At 34.9% G+C, this 22,496-nt stretch overlaps 1 protein-coding gene across 1 annotated transcript in view; it reads right to left on the bottom strand.

Annotated features, from left to right (window-relative positions):
- Window positions 1-22,496, bottom strand: part of LOC141432667 (zinc transporter ZIP1-like) — a 35,233-nt gene that overhangs the window by 7,422 nt on the left and 5,315 nt on the right. Inside the window, exons 2-3 of the mRNA XM_074094368.1 lie at window positions 3,668-4,043; window positions 667-874 (exon numbers count right to left, since the gene is read on the bottom strand). Of these exons, the coding sequence (XP_073950469.1) occupies window positions 667-874; window positions 3,668-4,043 (584 nt within the window). The remainder of the gene's footprint in view (window positions 1-666; window positions 875-3,667; window positions 4,044-22,496) is intronic.

The raw sequence follows: 22,496 nt of genomic DNA, 5'->3' as shown, positions 1-22,496 counted from the left end.
AAAAGGCAAATATTAAAAACGAAATAGCTAGTCGTTGCTAGGCGACTCGGTCGCCTTAGCAACGGCTAATAACGCCTAGCAACCAAAAAACGCTGAAAAAAACACGTTTCTTGTATGACGCCCCCTTTAATTTGTAACTTTATTTTATTTTTAGTATTTGTTGTTATAGCGGCCACAGTAATACATAATCTGTGAAAATTTCAAGTGTCTATAACTTTTACGGCTCTAAGGGCGGCGCGAAGGGATGTTTCTATATTTGCTCACTAGATGGCGCTACTAGTCACTACACAGTTAATGATTGATTGTCTAACCCTATTATTTTTATCAGTAGGTAAAATTAGCGGGCCGCATTTGTAAAAAGCCCTGTTTTTATATTTTCTACCAACTATCGGCGAAGATACTGCTTATATATACTTACTGACTGTACAGTCGAACAAACTGTCTCATGTACATTCAAGTGCAAAGATATCGACACAGCCAAAGTTACAAAAATATGTGAAGTGCATAAAGTCGTGTATACATATTTTTGTAGCTTTGGCCGTGTCAATATCTTTGCCCTTGACTGTACCAGGGTGGAACCTTTTAATAATCACTATGATTTCCTTAACAAAAGTATGGGATGTCAATATGACATTAGTAGCACAAAGACATGATTCGGTGTGTTACCTGTAAAACCACGGAGTAAATCCCCGCTTCGGCAGCGCCCGCACCGCCAACTAGCAGGATCCCCACTCCGATACCCAGACCAGAGACAAAGGAGAACGTGAAGATGTAGACCAGCGACAGCCAGCGCTTGGTGCCGGCTGCCAGCAGTTCTACGCCGATGCAGAACGCTATGATGTACTTGTGCGCTGATACTGCCCCGAACATGTACCTGGAAATAAGTAAGAGTATGTCAGTTAGAGCTGTGGTTAGAGGAACATTCATTACTTCGCACCATTCGCAACCGACTTTCTTTCCACCCTCCCCACCTCAATAGATGGCCTCTACTACAGTTCGTTTTTGCAAGACTTTTTCCCACGCACCATACCTAACCGATACAGAAAACAGGTATGTGGATTCGGACAGGTGGAATTCGGTTATCGCGCGTTGTTCCCTCGGGAACTGTGCATGTTTTCGGGATAAAAAGTAGCCAATGCCACTCTCTGGCCCATAAACTATATCTATGCCAAAAATCACGTCGATCCGTCGCTCCGTTTCGACGTGAAAGATGGACAAACGCACACACTTTCGCATTCATAATATTAAGTATGGATTATTATTTATTTGAAATTAAAAAATATATATACTGCCTATTATTGTAAAGGTGTTTAGTGTCTTCGTTTTATGTTCCATTAACTTTGTTAGCGTTAGAACGATGAAGTAGACATATAAAATTAAATTGTTTTGTTCGAAATCTATAAAAGGTTAAATATTGTCTGTACGTAAGTATGAACAAGTGTTATTTTTCGCGGTTACAATAACACCTCGCAAAACAAATGATAAGATCTAAAACTAAAAATAAATCATATTAATATTAAAGTATACGATACACTTGTACTTATCGTTCGGTAGGTAATATTTCTGACGCAATTTTCCCTTAATTGTTGTATAAATTGATACTATACTCACCTCATCATGAATTAAAACGTTAAGTATACTTACCTACTAATTAATCGCACGAAAAACCTAAAACCTATTAATTTAAAGTCAGGTTAGTAGGCAACCGTGATAGAAAATGTGAGAAATACATATGAATGTTTACGTAAAGTGAGACTGGAGCTGTTTGATGGAAAGGACAATGCCTAATAATACGAGCATATTTCCATTGTATGGCAAGCGCTGTATTTTCTCTTTACGCCGCCATAAAAAAATACTGAAAGATTTTGTAAGGTTAACACATTCAGTGCTAATAGTGCCAGAAACCCAACAGGCAATTCGATATCGGATTCGTTGTAACATAGCCCGTTGCTTAAATACAAAAGCGAGACAAGTAAAAAAAAAAAACAGTTAAAAATGCGATATTTGCAATATTTATAGTTTTTTTTTTTTTTTTTATTTGTGCCTCTTTTGAAAACCCACGCCGGCCGCAAGACTCAATATTGAGCTGCGTTCGTTTTTATACTGCATTTTAAAAATGTTAACTGGTCGCCGTCACTTCGTGTTTGAACTTTTCTATAAAATTGACAAAAGGCGTTTACAAGGTGATAGAGTGTTAAAGATATCTTTGACCTCAATTACCTATACAACGTTTTATCAACAGTAAAATTTGCATAGTTAGTAGCAAGGTAAAATAATGTATGCCTAGTTCGTTGAACTTTTCTGTTACTGACTTGCGTATGTGAACAAATTTTCACCCACTTCTAGCACTGATATTTAGAGGTAATAGTGAAATTGATCCCGGGATTTTTAGTATGGATGAATCCCGGGATCCCGGGATTCGTCATACTAACAATCCCGGGATTGGATTCCCTGGTAGGTACGTGCAGTTCTAGTTATTAATGTTTTTCTGGTGTATTTTCTGGTGGCGATGGCGGGACGACCTGAGCGCTTTTCAGCTCGATTGGCAGGTGCATGCTCATGATAGGGAAGAGTGGCGAAAGAAAGGGGAGGCCTTTGCCCAGCAGTGGGAGTGGGACATATTAAAGGCTACATAAAGAAAAACTAGTGTTTTTGTCGGATAAATCAATTAATTCATCTTGCTTTTTGAATTAGCAGTAAACTTCAAAAAAGTGTAAGCTACATATTACCTACACTTTTTTTGACTCTTAAATCTGAAACTCTCGTCCACTCAAAGGTCCCTTAAAGGTTCGCCTTTGTACAAGCATCTCACAGTTTTGACAATTGTAGATATTTTTGTTCATTTTCTTTTGTACAATAAAGAGTTTACATACATACATACAAAATACGATAACAACACTACTTACATCTGTATGGGGATGAAAGTGACCTACCGTCAGCAGAAAGGGTTCAACTTGTCCTTTCCAAAAAATATCCTACTTGGTTTTAAGAGGGGTTACCACGAAACTCGCAAATCGAAGTTCGTATCGCACCGTTCCTTTCATTCGCGTATTAAATGACATAAGCGTCAGCGGGACGGCAACATAAGAAGTTCGAATTTTGCACTTCGTGGTATAGGGCCAGTTTGAATTTTACGATATTCGTTCTTTTATTTTAGCCATGGTTTAGTTACTTACAGCATAGATGTACTCACTTACGATACGTACTTATCATTCAGTCATCTGATCGCAAAACGAGGCAAGTAAACAACCTTCGTCAAATGCAAGTATATAACTCGTTCTACAAACATAAATAGAGCCTCGTAATGAAGTAGGCCATGCCGAACGCATTATAATTAGATAGCAATAATCGGCGATTTGGTTACACACCAAGGAATACTCTACTAAATATACTTACTTATACTAACATTATCAATTCAAAAGTAACTATGTTTGTTTGTTACCTCATCACGCCTAAACCACTGAACATTATTTCGATGATATTTGTCGTGGAAATAGTTGGAGACCCTGGGAAAGACATTGGATGGTTTTCATCCTGTAAAATTGCATAGTTCCCGCCAGCAAAGCGAGCAACGAATTCTTCAAAACACGGAGTCACGGGCTTCGATCGTTTCAAAGAATTGACTTGACAGTAAAGCTCCTTAGTAAAGATTTTACTGTAGACTTACCAAACATTCGCAGCAGAAGACTCCAATCCAACTGCTAAACCTTCGAACAGTTCGTGGATGGACAGCGCCAAAACGATCAACAACCCCCTCAGAGTCGCCGCCACAGTGTCATTCCCGGTTGCTGGAGGATGGTGACTGTGCCCATGCCCTTGATTATTCGGTACATTAACTTCTTTTAAGGCATCAGTAATCTCAGAAGCTTCTCCGCTAGTCCTTTTTATGCTTAGGGCTCGAGTAAAGCTCGTATTAGCAGTCTTATTCTCTCTACTGTTGATGTACACGTGGACCAACTCTTCTATTAAGTACATCATGAAGAAGCCGCTGCACATGATAAGAGCGGCTAGGTATAACGGTATGTCGGGCAGGTCTCCTGACTCTGAAAATAACAGAAAGAATTTTATAAGATGACAGCTAATAAATCAATTAACATCTCAGGGACGTTTGAGCTGGGTACGATGCAGAGGGGAGGGTTTTAGGCTAGTTTTTATGACGAAGCATGTTGCGGATGAATTTAATGTAATGACATGTAACATCTTCGTCGTCAACCTAAAGATATCCACTGCTGTACAAGGGCTGCCGCAAAGAACGCCATCCAAGTCCAAACTAATACGTATATAAGTTCGAAAATAAACTCAGTCTGTCTAAGCCGCTGAACCAATTTAAATGAAATCCAAACTAATTTGTTCAGAAACTGTGTGTCCTTGTTACATTTTCACGTTATACATGACACAGACATAGTAGGTATTTATTGTTAAATTTTGGATTATAGAGCACTCGTTTCTTGTGACACAATGTTTTCGATTATCGCGGTCATTTCATTACTAATACGAATCATCATCACAACTCAGTCATTCATCATCATAATTCATTACGAATTTAAATCATAAAATTCGTTTCTTGTGGCTATCATCTTGAGGAGGCTGTTAGTCCTGCCACTGCCATTCTAATCAGAAGCGATATCATTTTCTCCGTAATACACCATTAAAATAGGCCTACTCGTGTTAATTTTGTCGAAAGCGCTCTAAAGTAGAGAAGAGGAAATCCGGATCTGAAAATTCAAGAGTCAGATCCTCAAGCGGATCCGAATTCGTTATTAGCTCCATTCAAATCTTAGCAACCCCGAGGAGTTACTGACTCCGATATTTTTTTTAAATCGAGCAAGTAAGATGTCATTGCTCATATGTTGGAATTTTTGCTCTATATTATATGTATTAAAGGGCTGGAGGAGCCCAAGGCTGCCATGCATTAACAATATGTACCTGTTTTCTGTACTGCTTACTACGTACTTAATATAAATGATTTTTTGCTGTTCAAGAATTTTCGCTCTTCTTCCTTTGGCATGATGAGGCCTAAATTCTAATCAAACTTCCTAACTCTACTGCAGTTTTCGCTGGTTTTGTATGAAAATACTCTTTCAAAAGGTTATCTTTTGACCGCGTGAACTCAGTAACTTAATTTTTACGATGACAAGCCCTAAAGCGTATCAAATAAACAAACAGACTATGACGAATTGACAGAAGAAGTTTATTTTCTTCCTTTAAAGTACGGATCCCTAAAAAGGTATTCGAGGGGATACAATATACGATCCTACTTAACTGGTCTATTACGAGTCGACAGCAGTAATTGGCTCGATAAGGAGGAAAACAGATCACGAGGGGAACAAAAACAAAGCGAAGCTGCCGCCGAAGGCAGAAGGACGTTTCGTTTAAATTCATACATTGTAGATCAGTTCCAGAAAACTAATGTTGAGCAGCTGGATTAACTTCCCTAGTGGAAATCGTATGGTGATGGTAAAAGCTACTATAACTTTATTACGAAAATGTTGCCAGCTACTTAAAATTACTCTAGTCATCAAATAGATCATCAACTGCTACATCCTGCATCGCGCTATCGAAATCTCTAAACTCAGATACATAAATACAATAATATTTCTAAGTGTGGCTCACACTAGTTGACAAATATTTGATCCAACTTTAAGAGATAGGCAGTAGGCAGTATACGGAACGATTTTATTTAAAAAAAACAAGAGCAGCGGCTTTCGTACAACAAGTTGCATACTTTATTAAAAGAGTGAGAAATTGTAATTTTCGGAATAGTTCGCTGTCATTAAATTCACTTTGGTTTTTATAATTTCACCTCTTTTGTTTTCGAATTTGTCCTTATTATAATTAATTCATTATTGACATATTTTTAATGCTAAAGGTCACACATATATTTTTAATTAGGTTTTATTATGCTTCTGGTTAATGAAAAAGTAAAAAACTGGAAAATAGTAAAATTGAGCGGGATATTCGTTAATTTATGCTCGTTTTGTTTGTTAATTTCATAATCTACTCATATTCGTATTCATAATACAATAATATTTCTAAGTGTGGCTCACACTAGTTCTTTGATTATTTAGGAAGTAATTATTCCTGATATGTACTTGTGTTATTTATATATTGTATGTAATGTGTGTATTTATTTATTTTTATATTTAGTTATTATTATTAATTATTAAGTACTTATTTATTCACCATAAATTGTATGTTCGTATTCTGTTGTATGTGTGTATCTTATTTTAACATGCAATCAGTAGGACGCCTCAATACAATTTTACCCATTACATCATCATTTAGTTACAGATATATTAATGTTTTATATATTGTATATATTTAGGTATTTAAGAGTTTACATAATGCATTTATATTTATTCAATATTTTGCACTATTTATCGATCCTTATTTTGATTGATCTTCTCTACCACTCAAAGGTAGACTGGCAGAAATCCCTTCAGGGATAAGTCCGCCTTTGTACTAAACACTATTTTTTGTAACGTTTTTGTAGAATAAAGTCTAAATCTAAGTCTTAGTCTAAATAAATATAAAAAACTGTGAACAATGAAGGAAACTGAATATGCAATATCTTTATACCTACTCTACCCTCTGAACACAGACCGAAACCTCGAGTGGAGTTCATTGTTAGGAATCTAATGTTGTAAATTGTTGGATAGAATGAAAAAATAATGTATGTTCCGAAGTATTACATCGTAAATCAGCCATTTCTCCGTTAACTGTGGAGTTTGGTATAAGGCTTTGTATATGGGTTAGAAATACCCTAATCAACTGTTTGTACCTATTCATCTTTGTCCAGAGGGTAGACACGCTGTGTTTGACATTCATTATCCTTCTAGCAAGCAAGCCCGTCCTATTACACTTAATACATGTTAATACTATAGTATAGGTAACTAATAAGAGAATAGTTATTTGTGCAACAAGAGCGCAAAGTCGTTTTTTGGTGCGAGTGTTGATTTTGAATCCCGAGTAAGCGAAGGATTCTACAATTGAATAACGAGCGACAGCGAGTGATTCTACGTTAGAATCCTGAGATCAGCCAGGGATGAGGGATCAAAATGGATGCAAAAAAACTTTGGTCTCGTGTGACACACATACAACTTTTCACCTGAGCAGCGAGAACATTTAAATTAAAGGTTAAAAGAAAACCACGTATATTTAGAAGACAAAAAATATCATAAGCTTTAAAATATATAAATATAGTACTTAATCATATTGAAAACTTTTTCTCAAGATTATAGAGTCGCCATTACATCTTTAAAAAGTCACTTAAGAATGCCAGACAACGATCAAAAGTCTCCGGTAAGTAGACAGGTTTTGAATATGGAACGAAAAAGTATCCAGTAGGTACGATACAAATCTCATACTCGTAACATTATACTTTTAAATACTGCAAAAAACCTCATATTTGGGTTATTAAAATGTGGAACAATATACGTATAATTTTTTTGAAAAATAAACCTTTAAATATGATTTTATTAGGATTGCTGTTGTTTGAAACATGATAAATAGATAACTTGAAAATTCATTAAATTTGACAAATATTTGATCCAACTTTAAGAGATAGGCAGTAGGCAGTATACGGAACGATTTTATTTAAAAAAAAAACAAGAGCAGCGGCTTTCGTACAACAAGGTTGCATACTTTATTAAAAGAGTGAGAAATTGTAATTTTTCGGAAATAGTTCGCTGTCATTAAATTCACTTTGGTTTTTATAATTTTACCTCGTGTTTTTGTTTTCGAATTTGTCCTTATTATAATTAATTCATTATTGACATATTTTTAATGCTAAAGGTCAACACATATTTTTTATTAGGTTGTTTTATTATGCTTCTTGGTTAATGAAAAAGTAAAAAAAAAACTTGGAAAATAGTAAAATTGATCGGGATATTCGTTCATTTATGCTCGTTTTGTTTGTTAATTTATCTTTGTAGTTTCTTAGTTTATATTTGAGAAAAGCACCGTACAAGCTTCGAACAATAAGTGCTATACTTACTAAGTCCCTTTAGTAATTCACTATAATAACAGACGTTTTATAATTTTGATGTTATATCTATGTGTATCCGAACGTTTGTTTGTTTCTTTTTAGGCCTACAGAACTTAGTATCGATTTGATCCTATCTCTCCTTCTTTTTTCATATTGAACTGAAAATGACAGATCAAAGTCAAGTTCAAATACATATTTGGAATTCGATGAGTGGACCCAGCGCTGTCCTCAGCATTTAAAAAAAATAATTAAAAAGCTACTTTGTCTCACGGAGTGAGCAAAATGCGATTTTGCTCACTGATTTTTCATAGCAAAACCTGCCTGTTTGAGCTGCTGAGGTGAAAAAACTTTTGATAAGCTTGATAACTATCTATAATACAATCCATCCACAGATTAACTAGGGTATGGGGGGTAATCTGTGAATCCATCGCTCCGCCAGAAACAACAACAGGGGAATAGGGTACCTAACTATAATCGAAACGAAATCTAACAAGTACCTATAATTAATTGTAAAGATGATTAAGATTGTATAATCTATTTTCTGGATTATACGAATTTATTTGAAAATTTACTGTATTGGTGTTATCAGGATTTTCGGCAAAAGCGGACTATTTCTATTGCCTGATAGCATCTTATCAACACAAATTAATAATTATAAGATGATTGGCAAGCATTGTGTAGGATAACAATAATCGCACACCGAAATTGGAATTTTATTAGGTTGTCATTTGGAGGTTTTTATGTTGAGATAGTGACTAGCGTTCGTTACTGTCAAAAGTAGTTTATTATATTATTTAGCTCCGTGAGTTTGTCAAACTACTCTTCTAACTACTCTTGATACTCTTGATTTTTAAATCATAGATGATTCCGATTATCTGTTGTCCAATTGACGTCAAAGCAACATCATCGAGTCAATGACCGATTCCCTTCTCCAATCCTGTTTTTTGATTTAGGTAAAGACTGTATTTTTGATTGTTAACGGCTTTACTCATGTTTCAAAATAAACACAATTTTCCCCCTGTTTCATCTATCTCTACGAAGCTATGTCCATCAGAAGTGTTATAATATATATTATTTTTTTCGATCTTTCCACATTGGTTAGCTATGGCTTTCTATCTCCACTGGTAGGGACAGTTACCTACACAAAATATATACATTCAGTTCTACTAAACACGTAGTGTTTTTTAAAGTGTTAGAGGTTAACTTAGTATATAACAGGGCAAGTAGGGGATATATGGTTTAATTTTATAAAACATCTCTAGTAGAGATAGCCTGGTAGGGATAAGTGGAACAGGGCACTTTAGAAAAGTTTTTCGAACGCTCTGATTTCCAAAATAGGTTACTGTGAGACTATTCTTCATACAGACATAGCTTCGTAATAAAAATGCAACCTTGCATACTCGTAAAGCGCCAAATAAACGGTCTTACTTTCAACAATGTCTGGTTAGTTACCTATAAAATGTGTATAAAAAAGACTTGGAACGTAGCATGTGTTATCGGTAATTGTTGAACAAATTGATTGGGTACTTAATTACAATAATTAAAAGATATGGTCAAAGATAAATTGAAACACGCGGGGGTAAACGAATTGTAGCTAAACGTATTGAAGGATAGATTAAAGAGAAAAGGCTAGGCTAAGGCTAGGTACGTGTTTTTTTACACCAGTAGGCTAGATTTCTAAAATAATAGATTGTTCAAAAGGGAAGAAAGGAACCAATTTCACACCAAGTAGTTACCGTTATTTATTATCTTAGAAGATTGTATTTACAACTAGTAGATAAAATTGATCAAAATGAAGATTAATCATCCCAGCCTATATACGTCCCACTGCTGGGCACAGGCCTCCTCTCAGAACAACAGGGCTAGAGGGTGGGTCAGGGCAAGAGGGAAAAAGAAGATTAGTTTGTATGATTTACTGTCATTTGGTGCAAATGGAAAATGGACAAGTCGAAATTATACGTCAAAGCAGAAAAAATACAATTTACAATATACATCAATAACGAAAATTATCCATCTTGAATATCGACTAAATGGAACATTATTCTATGGTAAAAGTGTCAAATTTGAAGTATGCTGAAAAAAAACGACCACTTGTATTTACGTACTGAAACTTAGAAATATGACGAATTGTAAATATGTTCCACCCGAAATCATTTGTTTTGGGCCTACATATTAAGTTAGGACTTAATTTAGACAACAATTCACTTATTGCTTATTTAATTTTGCTCCTAATGTATAATGGCCAATATTCCATTTGGGTTTAATTAATTTACAGCAAAAATAAATTTGCTTGTAAATATATTCAGCACAAACACATTTTGTCAAAATTCGCTTTGGTTGATTGATATTCATTTTGGTCCAAATTCAAAATGGTAGGTAATTCAAGTGGACGATTTTCCGTTTGCACCGAATGACACTAAATCGTTTGTATTTGTTGTTTAAAAATAAATAAGTACCTGTATTATTACTAGGGCCCAAGAAACATAACTTAATTATATTTGTGCTTCTCTTCGATGGTCAGATTCATAGGGTCCAACACAACCATGCCAAATTTCATGACTGTAATCTAAACCCAGCGGTTGAGATATCGAGGTATTGTCCCGATCCCGTAGGAGCATTGGGATAAAAAGTAGCATATGTGTTATGTCACACATCTAGCTATCTATACCTATACAAAATTTCATCAAAATCCGACCAGCCGTTTTAGCGTGAAGTAGTAACAAACAATCGCAAACAAACATCCGCAGTTATAAATAAGAAATAAGAAACGTTTATTGTTCAAAACCGTGTACATATTATGTTAACATTTATGCATGACAAGTTTCAACAGTTTGCCCATTTCGGACGTACAATTTATTACTTAAATATAATTATAATTTATTATTTATTATTTTTACATGAATTCTAATATTTTTTCAAAAAAGTATTCATTTAGATCATAAAAGCACTCGCACACTAAAAATTGTTTAAGTTTATTTTTGAATTGTGCACCATCTAATGATTTTAAATATTCAGGTAAGTGATTATAAACTTTTATTCCATTTACATAAGTGCTCTTTTTGAGTATATAGCTAGAGGGTCGGACAGTGCATATGTCATACTTATATTGAGATCGTATATTTGTCTTTGAATCACTTTTTTTGGGAAAATGATCTTTATTTTCTTTAACAAATATGCAAATTTCCAAAATATATATGCATGTCAGAGTTAATATTCTATTATTAATAAAAATGTTTCTTAGAGAGTCCATATTTTGAAGATTATATATTATACGTAAACATTTCTTTTGCAGAATAAAAGTAGATTGAACATTTACTGAGTTACCCCAAAATATTATGCCATATGTTAGGAGAGGATAAACATTACCATAGTATGCCCTTTTTGCAATCTCTATTGAAGTTATATTGGACAATATTGAAATCGCATAACAAGTTTTTGACAGTTTTTTATTAATTTTCTGAATGTGCGACTTCCAGTTAAGGTTGCTGTCTATTGTGACTCCTAAAAAATTTGTGCTACTTATTTGTTCAATTTTTTCATTGTCAATTACCAAATTAATATTTTGTGGTACCTGTCTATAGTTCACAAACTCTAATGTTTTTGTTTTATCCAAGTTTACCTTCAAGTTTACAGATGATAACCAATTAATTATGATTTTTAACGTTTTATGTACTTCATCAACAATAGAACCATTTTGTTTGTCATTAGATATAAATATTGTAGCATCATCGGCGAACATAACACACATGTGATCAAGTACTAGAGGGAACTCGTTGACATAAACTAAGAACAACAGCGGCCCTAGGACGCTGCCTTGGGGTACGCCTTGCACAATTTTTCCATAGCTTAAATAGTTGTTATTTAGGGAGGATTTGTATTTCAGTCATTTTACGGTACGCTTCATTTGTTCGTAGGCTTCATCTCACTCACTCAATAGTTATGACGGATTTAATTTATCATTAAATTAATAATTTAATCGAGTACAATCTCAAAACATTCGGCTTATTAATCTCATTTAATACGCTTCGAAAACTGTCTGGTGTTAAGTAATTAACTTTGTGTTATCACTGCCCAACAATTTCGAACCATCTAAATATAGAAAGATATCGGCTCGTTTGTAAAACGTGCTTGTTCGAATTTATACAGGAATGCAGGATCCCTGCTCAAAACAGCCAGTCTTTCATTTCATAAAAGGTACCTATTATGTTATGTACTGCTGGTTCGTACCTTATATACTCAATGAGCAGGGGTCGGACAAAAAGTGCGGATGACGTAAAAATGACGTAATCATGCACACAAGATGATGTTTTTATTTAAACTTCCGTGTGACATGTAGTAACAAAGTAGCATTAATGAAGTAACAAAATAATCGTAAATAAATCAATGGAAATCAGTGAATAAAATAAATTTCATATCGTTTAATAAAGAGGTTGATAAATGATAAGTGATAATCGTTTATGAAAATCAAAAATACTATTTGAAATCATCCTATAAGTGGTTTGACGTCATTGGCACTTTTTGACCGACCCCTGTCAATGAGTTTCTTAGCTAAAATTAAGTAATTTCACTGATATAATCATCATCATCATCATATATTTATGACTCAGTGGCTAGCGTATTATGGGTGATCAACCCCCAGTGGGCATCAGTGTCACTTTTATTCGGCGGCAAAATTTCACAATACATTTTTTTATCATATAGCTGGCAAACGAGCATGCGGGTCACCTGATGGTAAGCGATCACCGCCACCCATGGACACCTACAACATTATTAGGACTGCGGGTGCGTTGCCGGCCTAAAGGGGAGCGGGATAGAGGAGGGGGGAAGGTGGGAGGGGAGTTGGACCTCCAGATCTTCCACTCACCGTACGAAACACAGTAGCGAAACTACTATTTCACGCCGGTATTCTGTGGGCCCATTCGTACTGCAGCCAGCAAGTGGTTACAGTAAGGCTCTACTACATATAAAACATAATAATGATACAAATATTTGAACCAAATATTTTTTAAATGAGATAATAAGAGGGCGGCAAAACTGCCTTCCGCGGCGGAAGCCCTAGACGACTGACACCGCTGACACTCGCACCACATCACTATAGTTATGGTGGGTCAAGCCAGTACCCTTAGTGTAAGTTTTCGGTTACAAAATATGTCTCGATCGCGTTCGCGTTAAAATCTCAATTTATATGGAAACACGAACAGCGCCTCTAGTGGAACGTTTGCGATGTTCGTGTTTCCATACAAATTGTGATTTTAACGCGAACGCGATCGAGACGTATTTTGTAACCGAAAACTTACACTAAGGGTTACAGCCCTTGATCAAGGTAGAGCGAGATTGTCTACATGCTTGCGCGCCTCTCAAACGACACTTGGAAACTAGAAAATGGCGCCCCTTGCGGCATCTGGCGGCTAAGAGCGACCGCTCCTCTTGCACCCCGCCGGCGCTGGCTCAAGCGTTATTTTTTTTTTAAGTCCACGCGACATTTTCAGAAAGAAATAAAGCCATAATTATTTTTTATCGTCTGCTGGCTAATGATATGACGTACGTAGTCCTTCGATCCGGATTCGTTAATTTTACAATTTAAACAAAGATGCCGGTCATTCTTTAAAATTAAATTAGTACTTATTAAAATCGCTTGTCTATCATAGCTGATAAGTAGCTGATATTCATATTTTTCAATAAGATAACAGCTTTAAAATTACAGTAGAACTAATATATACTTAATATTAGAACTTAATCGCGAACTATTTATATTTACGAGTGACGTAACTGTTATAAGTGAGAATTGTGAAAGTTTCGAATACTAATTAAAGTACATTTTACATACGGAACCTACCAAATTCAAAGTCGTTTTTTGGTGCGAGTGTTGATTTTGAATCCCGAGTAAGCGAAGGATTCTACAATTGAATCACGAGCGATAGCGAGTGATTCTACGTTAGAATCCTGAGATCAGCCAGGGATGAGGGATCAAAATGGATGCAAAAAAACTTTGGTCTCGTGTGACACACATACAACTTTTCACCTGAGCAGCGAGAACATTTAAATTAAAGGTTAAAAGAAAACCACGTATATTTAGAAGACAAAAAATATCATAAGCTTTAAAATATATAAATATAGTACTTAATCATTATTGAAAACTTTTTCTCAAAAATTATTCATAGAGTCGCCATTACATCTTTAAAAAGTCACTTAAGAATGCCAGACAACGATCAAAAGTCTCCGGTAAGTAGACAGGTTTTGAATATGGAACGAAAAAGTATCCAGTAGGTACGATAAAATCTCATACTCGTAACATTATACTTTTAAATACTGCAAAAAACCTCATATTTGGGTTATTAAAATGTGGAACAATATACGTATAATTTTTTTGAAAAATAAACCTTTAATATGATTTTTATTAGGATTGCTGTTGTTTGAAACATGATAAATAGATAACTTGAAAATTCATTAAATTTGACAAATATTTGACCCAACTTTAAGATAGGCAGTAGGCAGTATACGGAACGATTTTATTTAAAAAAAAAACCAAGAGCAGCGGCTTTCGTACAACAAGGTTGCATACTTTATTAAAAGAGTGAGAAATTGTATTTTTCGGAAATAGTTCGCTGTCATTAAATTCACTTTGGTTTTTTAATTTCACCTCGTGTTTTTGTTTTCGAATTTGTCCTTATTATAATTAATTCATTATTGACATATTTTTAATGCTAAAGGTCAACACATATTTTTTATTAGGTTGTTTTATTATGCTTCTTGGTTAATGAAAAAGTAAAAAAAAAACTTGGAAAATAGTAAAATTGAGCGGGATATTCGTTCATTTATGCTCGTTTTGTTTGTTAATTTATCTTTGTAGTTTCTTAGTTTATATTTGAGAAAAGCACCGTACAAGCTTCGAACAATAAGTGCTATACTTACTAAGTCCCTTTAGTAATTCACTATAATAACAGACGTTTTATAATTTTGATGTTATATCTATGTGTATCCGAACGTTTGTTTGTTTCTTTTTAGGCCTACAGAACTTAGTATCGATTTGATCCTATCTCTCCTTCTTTTTTCATATTGAACTGAAAATGACAGATCAAAGTCAAGTTCAAATACATATTTGGAATTCGATGAGTGGACCCAGCGCTGTCCTCAGCATTTAAAAAAAAAATGCGATTTTGCTCACTGATTTTTCATAGCAAAACCTGCCTGTTTGAGCTGCTGAGGTGAAAAAACTTTTGATAAGCTTGATCTATAATACAATCCATCCACAGATTAACTAGGGTATGGGGGGTAAACCTGTGAATCCATCGCTCCGCCAGAAACAATAGGGTAATAGGGTACCTAACTATAATCGAAACGAAATCTAAGTACCTATGATTAATTGTAAAGATGATTAAGATTGTATAATCTATTTTCTGGATTATACGAATTTATTTGAAAATTTACTGTATTGCCTGTATTGGTGTTATCAGGATTTTCGGCAATAGCGGACTATTTCTATTGCCTGATAGCATCTTATCAACGCAAATTAATAATTATAAGATGATTGGCAAGCATTGTGTAGGAGGATAACAATAATCGCACACCGAAATTGGAATTTTATTAGGTTGTCATTTGGAGGTTTTTATGTTGAGATAGTGACTAGCGTTCGTTACTGTCAAAAGTAGTTTATTATATTATTTAGCTCCGTGAGTTTGTCAAACTACTCTTCTAACTACTCTTGATACTCTTGATTTTTAAATCATAGATGATTCCGATTATCTGTTGTCCAATTGACGTCAAAGCAACATCATCGAGTCAATGACCGATTCCCTTCTCCAATCCTGTTTTTTGATTTAGGTAAAGACTGTATTTTTTGATTGTTAACGGCTTTACTCATGTTTCAAAATAAACACAATTTTCCCCCTGTTTCATCTATCTCTACGAAGCTATGTCCACCAGAAGTGTTATAATATATAATTTTTTTTCGATCTTTCCACATTGGTTAGCTATCTGTGGCTTTCTATCTCCACTGGTAGGGACAGTTACCTACACAAAATATTTACATTCAGTTCTACTAAACACGTAGTGTTTTTTTAAGTGTTAGAGGGTAACTTAGTATATAACAGGGCAAGTAGGGGATATATGGTTTAATTTTATTAAACATCTCTAGTGGAGATAGCCTGGTAGGATAAGTGGAACAGGCACTTTAGAAAAGTTTTTCGAACGCTCTGATTTCCAAAATAGGTTACTGTGAGACTATTCTTCATACAGACATAGCTTCGTAATAAAAATGCAACCTTGCATACTCGTAAAGCGCCAAATAAACGGTCTTACTTTTCAACAATGTCTGGTTAGTTACCTATAAAATGTGTATAAAAAAGACTTGGAACGTAGCATGTGTTATCGGTAATTGTTGAACAAATTGATTGGGTACTTAATTACAATAATTAAAAGATATGGTTAAAGATAAATTGAAACACGCGGGGGTAAACGAATTGTAGCTAAACGTATTGGAGGATAGATTAAAGAGAAAAGGCTAGGCTAAGGCTAGGTACGTGTTTTTTTTACACCAGTAGGCTAGATTTCTAAAATAATAGATTGTTCAAAAGGGAAGAAAGGAACCAATTTCACACAAAGTAGTTACCGTTATTTATTATCTTAGAAGATTGTATTTACAACTAGTAGATAAAATTGATCAAAATGAAGATTAATCATCCCAGCCTATATACGTCCCACTGCTGGGCACAGGCCTCCTCTCAGAACAACAGGGCTAGAGGGTGGGTCAGGGCAAGAGGGAAAATGAAGATTAGTTTGTATGATTTACTGTCATTTGGTGCAAATGGAAAATGGACAAGTCGAAATTATACGTCAAAGCAGAAAAAATACAATTTACAATATACATCAATAACGAAAATTATCCATCTTGAATATCGACTAAATGGAGACATTATTCTATGGTAAAAGTGTCAAATTTGAAGTATGCTGAAAAAAAACGACCACTTGTATTTACGTACTGAAACTCAGAAATATGACGAATTGTAAATATGTTCCACCCGAAATCATTTGTTTTGGGCCTACATATTAAGTTAGGACTTAATTTAGACAACAATTCACTTGTTGCTTATTTAATTTTGCTCCTAATGTATAATGGCCAATATTCCATTTGGGTTTAATTAATTTACAGCAAAAATAAATTTGCTTGTAAATATATTCAGCACAAACACATTTTGTCAAAATTCGCTTTGGTTGATTGATATTCATTTTGGTCCAAATTCAAAATGGTAGGTAATTCAAGTGGACGATTTTCCGTTTGCACCGAATGACACTAAATCGTTTGTATTTGTTGTTTAAAAATAAATAAGTACCTGTATTATTACTAGGGCCCAAGAAACATAACTTAATTATATTTGTGCTTCTCTTCGATGGTCAGATTCATAGGGTCCAACACAACCATGCCAAATTTCATGACTGTAATCTAAACCCAGCGGTTGAGATATCGAGATATTGTCCCGATCCCGTAGAAACATTGGGATAAAAAGTAGCATACCTATACCTATACAAAATTTCATCAAAAATCCGACCAGCCGTTTTAGCGTGAAGTAGTAACAAACAATCGCAAACAAACATCCGCAGTTATAAATAAGAAATAAGAAAAACGTTTATTGTTTCAAAACCGTGTACATATTATGTTAACATTTATGCATGAGAAGTTTCAACAGTTTGCCCATTTCGGACGTACAATTTATTACTTAATATAATTATAATTTATTATTTATTATTTTTACATGAATTCTAATATTTTTTCAAAAAGTATTCATTTAGATCATAAAAGCACTCGCACACTAAAAATTGTTTAAGTTTATTTTTGAATTGTGCACCATCTAATGATTTTAAATATTCAGGTAAGTGATTATAAACTTTTATTCCATTTACATAAGTGCTCTTTTGAGTATATAGCTAGAGGGTCGGACAGTGCATATGTCATACTTATATTGAGATCGTATATTTGTCTTTGAATCACTTTTTTTGGGAAAATGATCTTTATTTTCTTTAACAAATATGCAAATTTCCAAAAATATATATGCATGTCAGAGTTAATATTCTATTATTGATAAAAATGTTTCTTAGAGAGTCCATATTTTGAAGATTATATATTATACGTAAACATTTCTTTTGCAGAATAAAAGTAGATTGAACATTTACTGAGTTACCCCAAAATATTATGCCATATGTTAGGAGAGGATAAACATTACCATAGTATGCCCTTTTTGCAATCTCTATTGAAGTTATATTGGACAATATTGAAATCGCATAACAAGTTTTTGACAGTTTTTTATTAATTTTCTGAATGTGCGACTTCCAGTTAAGGTTGCTGTCTATTGTGTCTCCTAAAAATTTGTGCTACTTATTTGTTCAAATTTTTCATTGTCAATTACCAAATTAATATTTTGTGGTACCTGTCTAAGTTCACAAACTCTAATATTTTTGTTTTATCCAAGTTTACCTTCAAGTTTACAGATGATAACCAATTAATTATGATTTTAACGTTTTATATACTTCATCAACAATAGAACCATTTTGTTTGTCATTAGATATAAATATTGTAGCATCATCAGCGAACATAACACACATGTGATCAAGTACCAGAGGGAACTCGTTGACATAAACTAAGAACAACAGCGGCCCTAGGACGCTGCCTTGGGGTACGCCTTGCACAATTTTCCATAGCTTAAATAGTTGTTATTTAGGGAGGATTTGTATTTCAGTCATTTTACGGTACGCTTCATTTGTTCGTAGGCTTCATCTCACTCACTCAATAGTTATGACGGATTTAATTTGATCATTAAATTAATAATTTAATCGAGTACAATCTCAAAACATTCGGCTTATTAATCTCATTTAATACGCTTCGAAAACTGTCGGGTGTTAAGTAATTAACTTTGTGTTATCACTGCCCAACAATTTCGAACCATCTAAATATAGAAAGATATCGGCTCGTTTGTAAAACGTGCTTGTTCGAATTTATACAGGAATGCAGGATCCCTGCTCAAAACAGCCAGTCTTTCATTTCATAAAAGGTACCTATTATGTTATGTACTGCTGGTTCGTACCTTATATACTCAATGAGCAGGGGTCGGACAAAAAGTGCGGATGACGTAAAAATGTTGTAATCATGCACACAAGATGATGTTTTTTTTAACTTCCGTGTGACATGTAGTAACAAAGTAGCATTAATGAAGTAACAAAATAATCGTAAATAAATCAATGGAAATCAGTGAATAAAATAAATTTCATATCGTTTAATAAAGAGGTTGATAAATGATAAGTGATAATCGTTTATGAAAATCAAAAATACTATTTGAAATCATCCTATAAGTGGTTTGACGTCATTGGCACTTTTTGACCGACCCCTGTCAATGAGTTTCTTAGCTAAAATTAAGTAATTTCACTGATATAATCATCATCATCATCATATATTTATGACTCAGTGGCTAGCGTATTATGGGTGATCAACCCCCAGTGGGCATCAGTGTCACTTTTATTCGGCGGCAAAATTTCACAATACATTTTTTTATCATATAGCTGGCAAACGAGCATGCGGGTCACCTGATGGTAAGCGATCACCGCCACCCATGGACACCTACAACATTATTAGGACTGCGGGTGCGTTGCCGGCCTAAAGGGGAGCGGGATAGAGGAGGGGGGAAGGTGGGAGGGGAGTTGGACCTCCAGATCTTCCACTCACCGTACGAAACACAGTAGCGAAACTACTATTTCACGCCGGTATTCTGTGGGCCCATTCGTACTGCAGCCAGCAAGTGGTTACAGTAAGGCTCTACTACATATAAAACATAATAATGATACAAATATTTCAACCAAATAATTTTTTAAACGAGATAATAAGAGGGCGGCAAAACTGCCTTCCGCGGCGGAAGCCCTAGACGACTGACACCGCTGACACTCGCACCACATCACTATAGTTATGGTGGGTCAAAGCCAGTACCCTTAGTGTAAGTTTTCGGTTACAAAATATGTCTCGATCGCGTTCGCGTTAAAATCTCAATTTATATGGAAACACGAACAGCGCCTCTAGTGGAACGTTTGCGATGTTCGTGTTTCCATACAAATTGTGATTTTAACGCGAACGCGATCGAGACGTATTTCGTAACCGAAAACTTACACTAAGGGTTACAGCCCTTGTTCAAGGTAGAGCGAGATTGTCTACATGCTTGCGCGCCTCTCAAAACACACTTGGAAACTAGAAAATGGCGCCCCTTGCGGCATCTGGCGGCTAAGAGCGACCGCTCCTCTTGCACCCCGCCGGCGCTGGCTCAAGCGTTATTTTTTTTTTAAGTCCACGCGACATTTTCAGAAAGAAATAAAGCCATAATTATTTTTTATCGTCTGCTGGCTAATGATATGACGTACGTAGTCCTTCGATCCGGATTCGTTAATTTTACAATTTAAACAAAGATGCCGGTCATTCTTTAAAATTAAATTAGTACTTATTAAAATCGCTTGTCTATCATAGCTGATAAGTAGCTGATATTCATATTTTTCAATAAGATAACAGCTTTAAAATTACAGTAGAACTAATATATACTTAATATTAGAACTTAATCGCGAACTATTTATATTTACGAGTGACGTAACTGTTATAAGTGAGAATTGTGAAAGTTTCGAATACTAATTAAAGTACATTTTACATACGGAACCTACCAAATTCCTAAAGGTGTATCCGTCTTTAAAAGTTTCGTGAATCTCATCTAAAAATTAATATTAATATTTTTTTACTTATCCGCAATTTTGTAATTGGTCTACGAAATTATTCGGGCCTCATAAAGTCAATTCTACATAAGATGCATTATTCACCGGACGCATTGTACGAAACTCATGAAACGGAAACTTATATTTATAAATCGTTACGAAACGAAATTGAATGAATATGAATACTGTACTTATATTTTTAAAACCTTAACTTAGTCACTTCAATTGATAATCTTTGTTGAAATAATAATGGAATCAAGACAAACAAAAGAACAGGAGATATGACAAAAACGCGTATTAACACCTATATGCTAAAAATCCGGTCAAGTGAGAATCGGAATCGGAAGGATTCTGTACAAATTTGTAAGCTATGAGTATCTAGTGGAGTCAGTGTGGAGTCATTTTAGATGGTTGGTTACTGACATAAAAAGACGTAGGTAAGTAAAATAAATAAGATGCCCATAGCAAGCAGGGTCTCCGTTGGCAATCTACTGGCAGAAGACGGCCATGACGTCCTCGGACCACGTGGAGGCGATCAGTTGAGAAAGAGGCTGGCTCAATTGGTCTCGGCTGGGAAGAGCTGGAAGAAGCCGCGCAAGATCGAGCCAAATGGAAAACTTCTACGAGCCCTATGCCCCTAGTGAGGGATAACGGGATCACATCATCGTCATCAAAAAAAAGAGATTTTTCAGACTTTCTTATTGGTTGTGCTATAAGAGCTACCTTCATATCAAATTTCTAGTTTCTAGGACAACCGGAAGTACCTTATGATATGTTACACTCTCATTCTGACGTCCATAATTCTGTTTAGAATGACAACATAAATACCGTGTCTCTCTGACTGACGGACTGATGGTCCAGACTGATGAAAATTAAATATGTTCAATAATATACGTCAATCCATTGTGACTGACAGAAAACCAGGACGACGGACTGGACTGACGCCAGAATAAGCATGTCACTTTGAAAAAAAACACCTTTTTTAACGACTTTACGTATCTTATAACGTTTTAAACTATTTAACTTATATTTAGGTATCTTTTGATTGCATTGACTTAGAAGTTTATTTTTTTCACTTCTTCAAGAGAAAGCAGACCTGAGTATTTGATCAATATTAACTTAAGCTTGATACCTCCAAGCGTTCCTATAAAAAGGGTCTTGATACACGGATACAGACAGGCAGACGGACAGCAATTGATTCTATAAGATTCCTTTTTTCCTTTTGAGTTACGGACCCCTAAAAAACCGCGTTAAGTAGGTAGGTACTTTACTTAATAACAAGGACCATATTTACTGGCAAATGGCAAATATTGAAAAACAGAAGTGATTAAATCATTGTGCAAAGTTGTAAAAACTAGCTATGTCCGTTTAGGATCTATCTAACGTCATCTTTATCGACCCATTGCAACTATTTAGCTGGCTCAGCTGGCTTAAGTGGTAGGTACATATTATTACGATTCCTTAAGTTTCTATCTGTCAAGACCGAGACTCTTGGGTTGTTCTACTGAGAGGTCCATGTCGGCTCGCATACTTCGGGTCCTACGTACAATAGGGCCTTACTTTACAGGACGGGCTTTCAAAGTCAAAAACTGTCGTATCTCAAAGATGGTGTATTCGAGACTTCTAAAATTTGGCACATTAGCTAATAGTAGGTACTCTGTCCTTCAACCACAACGAATAAATTTTAATAAAATATTTTCTCATTAAAAGTTATTGTACACATGAATTTCCGGGAAATAAACGTGTGTTCAAAAAGACAGTAAAAATATCTATGAGG

This window comes from Choristoneura fumiferana, chromosome 11, assembly GCF_025370935.1.
Source record: "Choristoneura fumiferana chromosome 11, NRCan_CFum_1, whole genome shotgun sequence".
NCBI lineage: Eukaryota > Metazoa > Arthropoda > Insecta > Lepidoptera > Tortricidae > Choristoneura > Choristoneura fumiferana.
This window is presented reverse-complemented; position numbering and strand designations above follow the sequence as displayed.